At 41.1% G+C, this 11909-nt stretch overlaps 1 protein-coding gene across 1 annotated transcript; it reads right to left on the reverse strand.

Annotated features, from left to right (window-relative positions):
- Window positions 1-2792: 2792 nt before the first annotated feature.
- LOC147608098 (uncharacterized) lies at window positions 2793-6993 on the reverse strand. The gene is made up of 2 exons (XM_086789723.1): window positions 6096-6993; window positions 2793-5713 (listed from the first exon to the last, which is right to left on the reverse strand). The coding sequence occupies exons 1-2, from the start codon at window positions 6328-6330 to the stop codon at window positions 3456-3458; spliced, it is 2493 nt and encodes an 830-aa protein (XP_086645849.1). The 5' UTR covers window positions 6331-6993; the 3' UTR covers window positions 2793-3455.
- Between the last annotated feature and the right edge of the window lie 4916 nt (window positions 6994-11909).

The following is an 11909-nucleotide window of genomic DNA, read 5'->3' on the forward strand; positions in this document are numbered from 1 at the left end:
AAACTATTTTCTTTACATCATTTCATCACATTAACCCAAAGATCATTATGCTTGCATATTCACCCAAATAACCTTGTACTTGCATTAGTTAACCAAGGATGTTTCCATGGTTTAAATCAAGGTAAGATAACCCGACACATCTCCTTTCTTAAGTGCTCACCCTCACCCCATCATTATTGGAGGCACTCATTCCATGGTTCACAACAAATCTAGTAAATTTAAATTGTTCAAAGTAAGGAGTGAGACTCTACTAAGGATGTTATAGAATACAAATATAGAATTAAAAAATGTGATATATGATGCTACCTAATTATCATTAAAAAGCAAAACATCCTACATATCTTAAAGCAAAAGCGTACATCCCTTCTTTTTCAGCAAAAGTGGCAAGCTACTCACCATCTAAGAGACAAAAGAAGGTTTATATGGAATAAATACTTATGACCACACTCAATAATCATTCCAATGATGTTTTGAGCACACTCAATAATCATATGGAGCTACTAGTTGGCTCACAATATTATTGCCAAAGTGGACTTTTGCGAGGACGAATTGATCTTAGAAAATTGTTCTCAAAAAGGGACTTTTTGAATTGAATGCTATTAAGAGTTCAAGTGCAATTTTATTAAAGTTAAGCTCCATGGGTATCTTTTCATGAACGAAATTGTTTTCAAATTAGACATTGCTTCTATGGTGCCATGTGAGCATAAACTTTGTGTATACCTCTTCTTGTGGCCTCATCATTTCCAATCACTATAGAAAATTATTTATCAATTTTACAAGTTCCACATGTTGCAATGATCAATTGAGCTAGGAAAACCAAAACTCCACATAAGTTGATTAAATTGCTTGCACCTAACATTATATTGCTTAAAAAACAAGGGTAATGATACACATGCAATTTATGTTGGGAAGGATGTGTCCCCTCCAAAGAGATAATCATTTAGGAAAGAAGATCTGGATTTAGATAGGCATGGCAAGGAGGGACAAGGAGGTAAGAGTCGCTACTCTTTGGGTATGAATAGCCAAACACTAGTATTGCAAGCTTCTAACAATTAAGTGCTTAATTGAACATGATTTTGCGCTAAGAAATATTGATACACTTAATCTGTTAATGGACCAACTAAAATTGACCTTGCTTTGTGTGGGTCTAAGCTTGTGCATAATACATATTTGTAACTAGTGACTCGATTGTGCAAACTTAAATTTGTACTATGACTACCATGAGAAGCTTCTACACATGACCTTGCTTTCTGTATTGATCTAACAATTAGGAAGTTTACACAACATCCACGAGGGAGGGGAGGGTTTAGATGGGGGACATCCTTTGTTTAAGAGCATTGAGTGATCATGATGACCTTTAAGGTCTTGTCAAAATTTTAATCATAGAAACTCCTTAACTCCAATTTAGTTAAAAGGAACCAATGGGGTTTTAAGGGTAAAAGTAGGATACGTTTCATGCCCACCTTGTCTAGGTACTACTATGCTTCTTGGAAGACTTACTACATCTCTTGAGCCCAACTATAAAAATTAACATTTTATGTATGCACATCAAAAATGTTTTTGAGACACATCGTTTCAACTTTAGTGCTCATAAGGTTTAGATATGTCTTGAACCAAATTTCCCTATCTTGCCTTCTGAAAAGTAGCATTTCCTAAAGCAATGGATGTGAGTTCAATGCATGCTATGTATCTAGGTGAACCACACATTTCTTGATTGACTTGAAATATTGGCTTAAGAAAAAAGAAAATACAAAATGGTTTAATGTATGTAAAGTCCATGCAGATAGTGCAAGCTTTCAAAATGATATACTAAACAATTATACTAAGTGGGGACTGTATGTAAAGTCCATGCATATAGTGTATCACAAGCTTTCAAAATGAAATACTAAACATGGCTTTTATTGATAATGACATACTAAGAGTGAGTGGGGACAATAGTCTAGTGGATAAGGTGGCCCTAGGCACGAGTTTGATTCTAGCACACCCTCCCTCTCACTTTACATAGGGGTGAAAAAAAAATATATTTCTCAAATAAATAACAAAGATATACTAAGCATGGTTTCTTAAAAAGGGACAGAATGGTTGCAAGAACCTCCATGAGAAACTCTTCCAAGAGGAATCTAAATTAGATTAGAGTGCTAGAAACTACCTAAATGCATGCAACTAGTCAAGAATATAAGCTTGAACCTCTACTAAAAAGCTATATTCTTATCAACAAGCTCTAGTTCGAGTGGTCTAGCCTGAGCCATTCTAACCTATCCTTCAATGTGCCCTTCTTTAATATAAGGAAAGAAATCTTGAGTAATATTTTACCCTTCGTGAGGACCCCTCGTACCCTTTGGGAGTATGTTGCTCCCTTCTAGTAATCGCCAAAATTTAAAAAATATATATATATATATCCCTTCAAATGAAAAAATAGGGTCACCCTTCAAATTTGAGGCTTGCCCGGGTTCAATCCATGGCATCAGTGGTGTGTGTGAGTGGTGCAATGCAAGCACATAGCATCCCCTGAAAAAAAAAAAGCTCTATTCTTTTGGGGAAGGAGGGGGGGGGGGGGGGGGGGGGGGGGGGCATTACTCAAGATTTTCTTACAATGTGGTGATGATGTGGATTGATCAAGATTTTCTTATAATGTGGTAATGATGTGGATAAAAGGGCTACCTTGTGTATCTATAACATCACAGCAAATGTGGAAGTCCATTGCCACCATGTCATATCAAGAGAATAGATGTATGAAAAAGCAACAACACTACACATAAAACACATGTTGTTCTACTAGCAAAGTTGCCATGTTACTGAGAATCCATTGATGTCAATCTCTTGAGAAAGCTCAATCTAGTACAAGCACTCCCATGGAGAGAACTAGTTTCCCTTTTCGTTAAGTCAAGTCACTATTGATACACAAGCATTACCGGTTTGCTCATGCATCAACCACATCACAAATAACATCAACCACATCACAAGTAACAGCCCCCTTTTAATGGCATGGCAATGTCACCCTTCAAAATGCTGATGACAATGCCATTGTAACCCCTTCGAAATCCCGATTATCACCGCCAAGAGTAGCAACTTTGGGTTTGGGTCCTCATGGTGGTGGTTTGGACCTCACAAACCCCATTCATATTAAAAGCAAACACAAACAACCTATTGGTTTGAGCTGATGTGCCCTTGGTTTGAGCCCCTTCTAAAGAATAATTAATTGATTCCGTGTACCTGCAGACAAAAGGAAGATTTTCCAATGGTCTTTTCTAGGGATACTCCCCACACTTTACACACACAGAGGTCCTCGTATACAAGGAAAAGTAATGCAAACAATGTCATGGTCTCCTTGTTCATCTGAATGAGGGCCAGTGCTTGCTAGGTTTCTTGTTGAAGTCATCGACATGGTCAACCAATTTACGGCTATCCATGAGCATCCAAACTTGTAGAAGCACATAGAAAACACATAATTTTGACTATGTAGATGAGCAGTTGGGACACTTGATGAGACCAGTACCACTGCAATGCCTGCACGATGAGGCGCCTTCTCCAAGCCTGTTCAGCTTGCGCCTACCCTTGCAAAGTGGGCATATCAAGAAATTTCCCCCTCTGCAAATGCAAGACACCTTGGTCTTTGATCCAACAGAAAGGGCTTCCCTTAACATGGAACCCAACATGCCCTTCTTGTACAGCTGCAAAATGCTATCCACCCCCACAACATACATCCCCTTCACATAAACAGTGGGCACTACAGCAGCCGATATATCCAAAGCATGCTTCAGCTCTCGTTCATATTCTGGATGCTCTGAAATACTCCTTTCATCATAGGAAACACCCACAAGAGACCTCAAAATGCCTCTCACTTGATTGCAATCTTCATAAAGCTTGATGTCGGTTTGTGACGTGGTGCAGTACAACACCACATTGACCCTTTCTTCGTCATCTCTTCTTGCCTTTGTGGTGCCTTTCTTGAGCTCCTGACTGTTCTGCCTGCTGATGGGCAGTTTCTTCTCTTGAAAAAACTTGTTGGGCTTTCTGTCATCGGGCTTGGCATGGAGGGTGGGATCCCCCTGACCCCTGACCATGATCCTATTGGCATTTGCAGCCATGGAAACATGCTTTGCATTTTCATTCATGAGGTTTCCATCTTCATTCCTAGCTAAGGCAAGAAGATCTGCACTTGTTGTTGTTGTGGCTTTCAGGTTATGCACAGAATTAGAGCTGCTTCTCTGCAAAGAGTTCACCAGACGGAGAAAGTTTCGGGGGCTATCCTCCATGCTCCTCAATGCATTCCACTCCTCCTTAGACAGTTGCTTTGTGGTCTTCTCAAAAGAGTCCAGCAGCTCTGGATCGAATACTGGCGCCTCATAGTTTTCGACCTTGATGGATAACTGGTCAGCTTCTTCCTGGCATTGCAAGGCTTTCTTGAGTGCACTTTCGAGGAGTTGATCTGAGCTGCCTCCAACATATTTAGAGCGCACTCTTTTCATAGATAACTGGTCAGCTTCTTCCTGGCATTCCAAGGCTTTCTTGAGTGCACTTTCGAGGAGTTGATCTGAGCCACCTCCAACATATTTGGATAACTGGTCAGCATCTTCCTGGCATTGCAAGGCTTCCTTGAGTGCACTTTCCAGGAGTTGATCTGAGCAGCCTCCAACATATTTGGAGCGCACTCTTTTGCTGGTAGGAAGAAGGTGAGATGTAATCTGCTGCCCTGAGAGCAGCTGTGTAGTTTGGAAGGCCTCGAGAATGGATGGCTCAAAGTCACCCTTGTAGTCATCTGTAAGCTTTAATGGATGATTATCTGAGGGTAGCCAATCTTTAAGGCTTGCTGCAGCAGAGAAATCCGGGCTCGAAGGAGCACTGGTGCCTTCACCTTCACTCGATAATCTGGCTGCAGCAAAAACCAGACTCTCACTGTTAGAATCCCTTGCATTTGCTTCACAGAGCTGAGAAGCAGCAGAGCTCTCAACAAGGTTTGGAGAGTCTTGCTTCTCATTGGTGCTGTCACTGAAGATGTATTTCAAAGAAAGCGCTCTCTGGAGATTGTCAGGATTCCGAGCTGATCTTTCATTGGAGGTGAAAATGGATGTGGCTTCTGCATTGGAGCTGGTTTCACATGTAGGTCTGCTAGTGGGAAAAGTACCATCTCTGTGCACGATGCCACTTTGTTGTAACTTTTTCAAAACCTTGTGGCCACTGAGTAAACTCACTCCACTCAGCTCCCTTGCCCCTTCATCATCTTGCCATACTTTGCCTGAGCTCTTCTCCCAAACAGGCGGTGGGGTCTTGCTCTTTCTTGCAGCTATGACAGCATCAACATCTTCTATAGATCTGAATGAAGTGAAAGACTTAGGTCTTGGCCTTCTAGCAGCTACCTTTTTACCAGAAGAGGCTCTAGATGTTGGTGTATCATCAGTTGGCTGATTCGAGAGAACCATTGAAGAAGACCCTTCTATAACGGGCCGTGACAGCAATGAAGGCTCCTGATTAGAATGTGATGGTACTAGATTTGCAGAATCTTCCTCTTCATCAAGGCCCTCCATGAGCTCCCAAGTATTAATGGTTTCAAGTTTAGATTTTGTGCCCTCCATTGACTTCTGGCCTGCTACTGTCTCCTTGGCATTCTCTAAACTGAGCTTTGGAAGGCCGAGTGTCGTGTCCAACAAACTCGTTCTGAGTACTTGTGGATTTGCTCTCACTGCCTTGCTCACTTTGTTCTGAGGATAATTTCCTGTGTCAAAAATCTCAACTGTTAACATTCAATACAAGCACTGGATGAAAGGAAAAATAACCCCATCTGTTCTTTCAGAAATTTGCCTACAGACCAACCCCATGGCACACTCAACGACACTTGCAAATCGCAAGCAATCTCAACAGAATTTCATGCATTCAAGCATTGGGAGGACTTCACTCCCTCTCTAGGAGAAGACTTGATACAAAAAGCGCACACATTCCATACTCTTGCAACAAGTTAAGAGAGCACACATTTCCATAACTTTGCAACAAGTTATCCTAGTCTCTCCATAAAAACAAGGTTTATTTGTCCTAATCCCTCAAGCAGAACACCTTTGTGCATGTAGAAAACCAGCATGTATACAAGAGAAACCACATACCTATGCCTGGAGGCTTTTGGCTAAGCAAGAGGTCATTCCTCTCCAATGCATTGACAGGACCAGGCTTTCTGAGGGTGCCATAGTTAGCTGAGAAAATAGCAGCTATGTATCCTCCATCTGTTGTCTTCAAGCTCCTGTCCACTTGCACAGCAAGACCCTTTGGAAGCACAGCATCCCATGTCTCCTTCTGATTCTTAGATGGGCTTTCCAGCTCCTTGGATATTGAGCATCCCATGGCTTGTGATGGGTGTTTCAAAGGAAGTGTTTCCCAGCACCAAACTGTGTGTTTCAAAATGCCTTTCCAATTTGGTCGAAAAGCATTAGTAGTATCACTTGCAGTTTTGGGGTACAAGCCAGTGCCCAGAGAAAGAAGAGAGAGGGGAAAGACTGCACTGGATACACTTGGCTCTGTAGAACCCAATTCTAGTTTGCCCAGAAAAAATATCTATAGGTTGGTGGAGTGCCCTATTCTAGGCAAAAATGCCAACTATAAGGATTCTGCAGTATAACTTGCTGTGAGGAAGCCTAAACTTACATGGAATGGCGCGCGGATTCAATCCAGGAACACATTATTGGGGAAAAACCTATCTCAACACAGGGTCCAATCCTACAATCAATTGAGGACATAAACAGAAGCAGAAAACTAATGAAGACTGGTTATAGTGTGTGTGTGTGTGTGTGTGTGTGTGTGTGAGAGAGAGAGAGAGAGAGAGAAAGAGAGAGAATGGGCGTGGGTCAGCCCCTCTTTGCTGATCAGAGGCACAACTGCTTGGCTGCTGGCTGGATCTGTAATGTTTTGACGACAGTGGCTACATGGCGTCCTCAACAGAACGACAAAGAGGACGCTGACTCACCTTTGGTCGCATGCATAAGTTGTGCCCACTTCCTTCACAATAATATGATGGGTGGCACACCATAAGTGTTTTGGTGAAAGTGGCTACATGGAATTCTCACAAAGGAGGCTCTCACTCACCTTGGTCACATGCATAAGTTGTATCCATAGGTTGTGCCTTCACTACGGCGCTCTAGGTTGCGTTTGCAAACGCAACTGATTACACGTTATTATGGTCCTCAAACGCAACTGATTACACGTTATTATGGTCCTCTGCAAAGTGGGGACTTTGGTAGTTTTGGTAGTCTAGCTCGCAACTAGGTTGTTATGTCAGTAGGTTTGGCAGTCTAGCTCGCAACTAGGTTGTTAAGTCAATAGCTTGGTACCTTCAAAAGGTGCGAGTATTTCTAAATGCGACACCAATATTGTGTTGCCACGTAGTCTTAGCATTACGGCCCTAACTTCAAAAAAGACTGCATATAGAAACAAAATACTGCGTACCTCATGGTTTTTGCACATTAGCCACCAAAAGTTCAAATTACAGCAGCGATTTTAAACCATTACTTGTGTGGAAACAAGCCCTAAGTATAGTGCCTCAATGGCCAAGATCCTCTCTCTATTTCTACAAATATATGTATATTAACTATTTGAGATATGTATATATGGAAGAAAGACACTGTTACGAAAATCACTTGCATTATTGGGAATTATATTGTTTATTTTATATCGGGGACACCCGTGTGTGGCGTGCTAGTGGGTATGAGTGATTTGATATTATGGTTGCCTATTTCTCCTGACTGTGTTAGGATTGATTGATTGTTTAACTAACATGGATTATGTCTATGAATATAGGTAGTGAGATGTGCAAGGATATCGATTGAGGTGTTGCACTATATGAGGGTACCGATTGAGGTGTTTTACAGATGGTGGATTGAGCGGTGGTGTGAAGACGAAGATCATGTGCTAATTATGATATAATTGATCATTTGTAGCTTATCATGTGGCTAGAGTTTATGTGCGTATGTGCACAAGGTTATTTTATGTGCATATGTGTAGAAGGTTATTTTATGTGCGTATGAGCATAAGGTTATTTTATGTGCATGTGTGCACAAGCAGTTGTGTATGTATGGGTCCATTTATATTTATTATTGGACAAAGGTTTTGTCATGTGTAAACCTTTGAACCTTTGGACAAGGTTATTTATGTGTAAAGCTTGGTTGTTTAGATTATGGTTGATATGCTACCACATTTGGATTACTAGAGTATGGCATAGTTATAATGCTAGCTTATATAACTAGGTCCATCACACTATGGACCGACCTTTATATGCTATAACTTTCCCTTATAGTATGTACTCTTTATCTCTTTATGTCAATGGTCGTATAGAGAAGAGAAGAGAAGAGAATAGAAGAAAATTCAGCCATCCATCTCCATTGTATGCTTGTCTACTCTTGTGTGTGTGTTTTCTTGCAAGGAGATCAAGCTCATTCATTCTTCTCATGGTATCATAGCACCGATTCATGCGAAGAGATTCAGAGGCAAGCAAGAGGTAAGCAAAGGAAGCAAAGGTAATTCTGTCTCTTTCTCCCTTTGATTTTAGAGCAACACCACCTTTGGGTAGCTATAAGAGCTACACGACGCAGACAAGGAAGTCACTATTTAGGATTGAGGCATCCCCTTAGATAAAGAAAAAATACCCATCGTTAACCAGGCATGACTTCTATAGGTACTTCTATAAGTCTGTAGGGATGGAGCTTGGTGGATTGACTCTACCTCGGATGGTGCTTGGGATTTGACATCGTTTGATGATAGGGCTTACGAAGGCTAATGCACACATATCCCCTTCCATATTTTTATGAGTAATTCTCATTAGTTAATTTCTCAAAAAAAGTAATCCTTTTTATTTATTATGAAAAAATTTATTTAATATTATTTTTACTATTTTCTTCCTCTATTTTCCAACCTAATTTTTGCACATGGCAATTTGACTAGTTTTATTTTCTAACTTCTCAAATTTTCAATCTTCCCAACTTCCATTAAAGATACTCATCTATGAAAAATCTCACATTCTCTCACTAGAAATATACATCAAACTTTCGGATAAGGTAAGAGGGATCCCGAGCAGCTTTGATATCCTTATTTATCATCTGCATCTGATGATCCATTTCATCTAACATTTACTTTGGCACTTCCACTCTAAGCACTGTGTTAGGACCAACTTAGTGGCATTACACAATCTTGTCTGCGTAAAGTGTCCTAAATGGACTCATTCCTATGCTTCAATGATAAGATGCATTTATAAGCAAATTTTGCTAGTTTTGATGGAAGTAAAGTTACAAACACTCACTCTTAATGTTCATAGATTAAAGAGAACACAAGGGAGAGAGAGTGTGTAAAAGAGAAATAGCTCAAGGTACAATGAAGTACAAAAGTTAACAACCACCCTAAACTAAGGATGAGGTTGCTTATATACTAGCTACCCTTAAAGTGCCCGTTCACACCTAGATGGCCATGTAGAAAAACCCAATGGGACAAAAGTGCCTGTGGAATAAGTATGTGATGTCATAGTGTAGTACTACCAAATATCTAACAAACCCCCCTTGTAGTACAAATGTGAGATTTACAGATATTGCAGATCAATCTTTAAAAGGAAAGAGTCCCAAAGCTTTTCGAAAGGCCTTAAACTATTCACGTGATAAAGCTTTAGTGAAAAGATCTGCCACATTGTCATGTGTACTATAATAGATCAAATTGACCTCTCTAGCATGAAGTCTCTCTTTGACATAGTGATAATGCACTTCAATGTGCCTGATCCTGGCATGAAAAACATGATTCTTTGCAACTCCCATTACAATTTGAATATCAGTGAGAATAGGAGTAGGGGTGTCTGAAGGGACATGATCCTCTACTAATCTTCTCAAACATACACATTCAACTATCATAATAAATAATGTTGTTGGATATCATGGTGGCTCATATGCATCAAGGAATGCCATGGTTATGCATAGTGATGAGAGATTTAGACTAAGCACAAGAGATTAAGTTAAACCAGAGTGATTAGTATGGTTATGCATAATGATGAGAGGTTTAGGCTAAGCACAAGAGATTAAGTTAAACCAGAGTGATTAGTATGGTTATGCATAATGATGAGAGGTTTAGGCTAAGCACAAGAGATTAAGTTAAACCAGAGTGATTCAAATAATGATTAATATAATAACAACATAATGGAGATAAGAATGATGCATATTTTTCCATTAGGGATGTGCCTTTTAAATAGGCATAGTACAAAGCATCTAGTACATCATGGATGACATCAATCCATTCCTCAATCTCTCCTACATTCTCTCCCTTAATTCTAGGCCCAAAAAGTCAACATATTCCAAGTATTAGATGTCCCTGGCTCTATGTGACAACTTGTAGATGACATCAATCCATTCCTCAATCTCTCCTACATTCTCTCCCTTACTTCTTGGCCCACAAAGTCAACATATTCCAATCATTAGATGTCGCTAGCTCCATGTGACAACTTGTAGATTTGTAGATTCTAGGACCCATAAATGAGATAAAATGCCAATGTTACATATGATAATAACCTTAGACCTCATGACGCTTACATACATAGGTGACTAGGGATATTTTCTAAACACTATATCTTAATCATCAGAATGAGATTGTGAGGACTATGGTCCTACGGAAGTCGAACCCTAGCATAAGTTAATAGCTTTCGGAGTCTCGAGAGTATTATTAGTGCTAGCGGGGTTCAGGGGTTAATGGACGTTAGGGTTTGGTCGATGTGTGTACACATCTAAGTTAGCACGGCTCTTAAGTAAGATGGGCGGCCGGGCTAGGAGGTGTGGACACAGGCCAGGGTTTTGGTATAAAACCCAACGAGAAACCCTAACTCGTCATTAAATGGTTGGGAGGTGAACCGACTCCCACCCTCTCTTCTTCTCCACACGTAGGCTATGCCGGCTTGAGGAAGACGCAGCCATAACCGAGGCGTTACACTGGTATCAGAGCCAGCGGGCGTGAACAGCCCATACGCCTATTGTAGAAGACCTGCACGGGGAACAGCGCAGACGCTACGGAGCGCAGCAAAAGAAGGTGGCGACGAAGACCTGCACGCGAGCGCACCCGCCTAGCCGCCCCACGACCACCACAGCGGATGCCTAAGGCGGCGACCAAGGCAGTCCTTAGAAGGCAATCGATCGTTGGCGCGCCGTTGGCGAGCACGCGAGAATTCTCCCTTACTTGAGTGGCACAAGGGGGAGGCTTCCATCCAAGGAGTGAAGGGATTTGAACCCACCACCTCAAGTTCCAAGGCAAGTGTGCTAGCCACTTCACCTTTTCACTTGTGTTGTTCTTCTCTTCAAAAGAACTCTACTTATTCTTTCAAGGGAGGACACAAACTACAAGGAAAGTGACCTTTTCAACCTTCAACTTTCCTTCTTTCAATTTGTGGGAGGAGTTTTCTATGCAACAAAGTTTTGAAGTTTTTGGTGGACGGATCTTCAACGACATGCTACATGCAACACACTTTTTTGCATGCATGTGTTGATTGACGACTCGAGTGATGATTTCTTCTCGATTTTCGTGCATGCAAGAGGAATTCTTCTACGACGCTTCAATTGGAGTTCGCTTTTTAAGGTAATCTGTTCTCTATTTGTAAGCACGTGCATACCATGGCCTCAGCAGAATCGTCTCATGTTCACTTCGATTTTGAGAATGATATGCCTGCTGTTAGTGAGGCACACCCTTTGGGTGGTGGTGTGGGTGATTCGTGACAGGCCGTTGTGCCTGATCGGGATGCCAACATGACCGATGCCGAAGGGGGTGCGAGTCCACTAGACGATTATGGTTTGGTAGACACGTTAGAGTTTGGGCATCTCACTTCAAGGGTAGTTGCACTTGAGCGCACTATAACAAATGTCAATACCAATCTCACAAACATGAGCACGCTTTTTAATGAATTTATGGCACGT

This window comes from Cibotium barometz, chromosome 54 (genome assembly GCF_041138505.1).
Source record: "Cibotium barometz isolate CiBa-2024 chromosome 54, ASM4113850v1, whole genome shotgun sequence".
Classification (NCBI taxonomy): domain Eukaryota; kingdom Viridiplantae; phylum Streptophyta; class Polypodiopsida; order Cyatheales; family Cibotiaceae; genus Cibotium; species Cibotium barometz.

Coding starts and splice junctions, on each gene's coding strand:
- LOC147608098 (XM_086789723.1), bottom strand. CDS start 6,330: ATGGGATGCTCAATATCCAAGGAGCTGGAAAGCCCATCTAAGAATCAG. Junction 5,714..6,095: donor CCAAAAGCCTCCAGGCATAG/GTATGTGGTTTC, acceptor TTTTTGACACAG/GAAATTATCCTCAGAACAAA.